We start from the raw sequence: 1,598 nt of genomic DNA on the forward strand, positions 1-1,598 counted from the left end.
TTTTTTTTTTTTTTTTTTTTTAATTTATAATACAAATAATTTCAGATAAAAGTGTGAAAATTATTGAATTAAGTTATGGGATAACTCAAATATCTGATATTAATATGGGTGGTTGTAAAGAATGGAATTGTAAAGTTCGTTATCAAAAATCTAATATAATTATGCCAATACCAGATGCTATTTTGATCAATACGTTGACAAAACATTATCAACGATATCAGCAATATTCCAATCAGTATTACATACTCTTTACTCAGGTGATAATATTTATCTCAAAAATTTACACATAATGATAAATTGGAAATGAATAATAAAAGAAACTGTAAGATGTTATTCTATATTATCATTTTTTCTCAATTATCATTTTAACTATCACTTTTTTTATTATTTACAAATAAAACAAGAATATAAGCGTAAAAAATTGAGAATTATTTAAAAATTAAGTAATTTTTTTTCTGCAAAAAGCAAAAAATAAAAAAAATTGATAGTACTGTGAATTAATTTAGCAAAATAAATGTATACTGTAAATTGATTAGCAAAATAGTAGAATCATTTTATTTGTATGACAAGTTTAATTATATACTATAACAGTATTTGTTAAAAAAAAAAAAAACTATTTTTTTTCTTGCAATAATAATTAATTGTATTTTGATATATTTACAAATTTAAAATTTTTTCTGAACAAATATAAATTAACACATAATTGAATAAATTATATTGATTAAATATTGAAGTACTGATTAAATATTATAGTGCTGTATCAGGAATTGTTTGATAATCTATAAATGATAAATTTTTTAGGAAAAAAACGATATTGCGATATTGTTTCAAGAATGATCAAAATAATTAACAAGTTAATTTTAATAAAATATTATGATATTGTTTCAGGAATCAGCAGCTAATTATCTAATCGATAATGATTTATCATTCAATTTATCACTGAATTTTATTCGTAATAGTCCAATTTCATCACCTTATGGATATACGGTGAAATTAGCAAAAGCTTCAAAGCCTTTAGGCTCATTAATTAATGATGATATTATAAGGAATAAAACGATACCAATTGCATGGTTTGTAAGTAATTGTAAAACTGCAAGTCAACGTGAACTTTATGTTGATTATTTAAAGGTTCCCTTTTCATTTCACATATTATTTATTATTATTACTATCATTTATAATTGTTATCATTTTTAATTATTTTCATTCAATTATTGTCATTTGTTACAATATTATTTATTATTAATTATAAAGAGAAAATTTATGATAACATTAAGAATTATAAAATTTTTTAAATCTTTTTGAAATTTTTTATACAAAAATATTTCTATTATGAATGATTAACTCGAAAAATTAATTTAAATCAGTTACACAAATTATATAAACTTTTATTGGTTGACACGAGAAATACCGGTACTAAATATTAATTATTATATTTCAGAAATATTTAACTGTTGATATATTTGGATCATGTGGAGATATGTATTGCGGATATAATGTTTCGTGTGATAGTTTGCTCAATAATGTGTATGCGTTTCCATTCATCATGAATTCTCAGTCTTTCATGTAGCATCATGAATTCTCAGTCTTTCATGTTGCAT

General features: G+C 21.3%; 1 protein-coding gene across 1 annotated transcript; it reads left to right on the forward strand.

The window, feature by feature from the left end:
• Positions 1-888: 888 nt before the first annotated feature.
• LOAG_15422 (hypothetical protein) lies at positions 889-1,074 on the forward strand (the record flags this gene model as incomplete). The annotated part of the gene is made up of 1 exon (XM_003150913.2): positions 889-1,074. A coding segment is annotated over one exon (186 nt), but the record flags the coding sequence as incomplete, so codon positions are not given.
• Positions 1,075-1,598: the final 524 nt, after the last annotated feature.

The sequence above is a fragment of the Loa loa genome (genome assembly GCF_000183805.2).
Source record: "Loa loa unplaced genomic scaffold supercont3.1945, whole genome shotgun sequence".
Classification (NCBI taxonomy): domain Eukaryota; kingdom Metazoa; phylum Nematoda; class Chromadorea; order Rhabditida; family Onchocercidae; genus Loa; species Loa loa.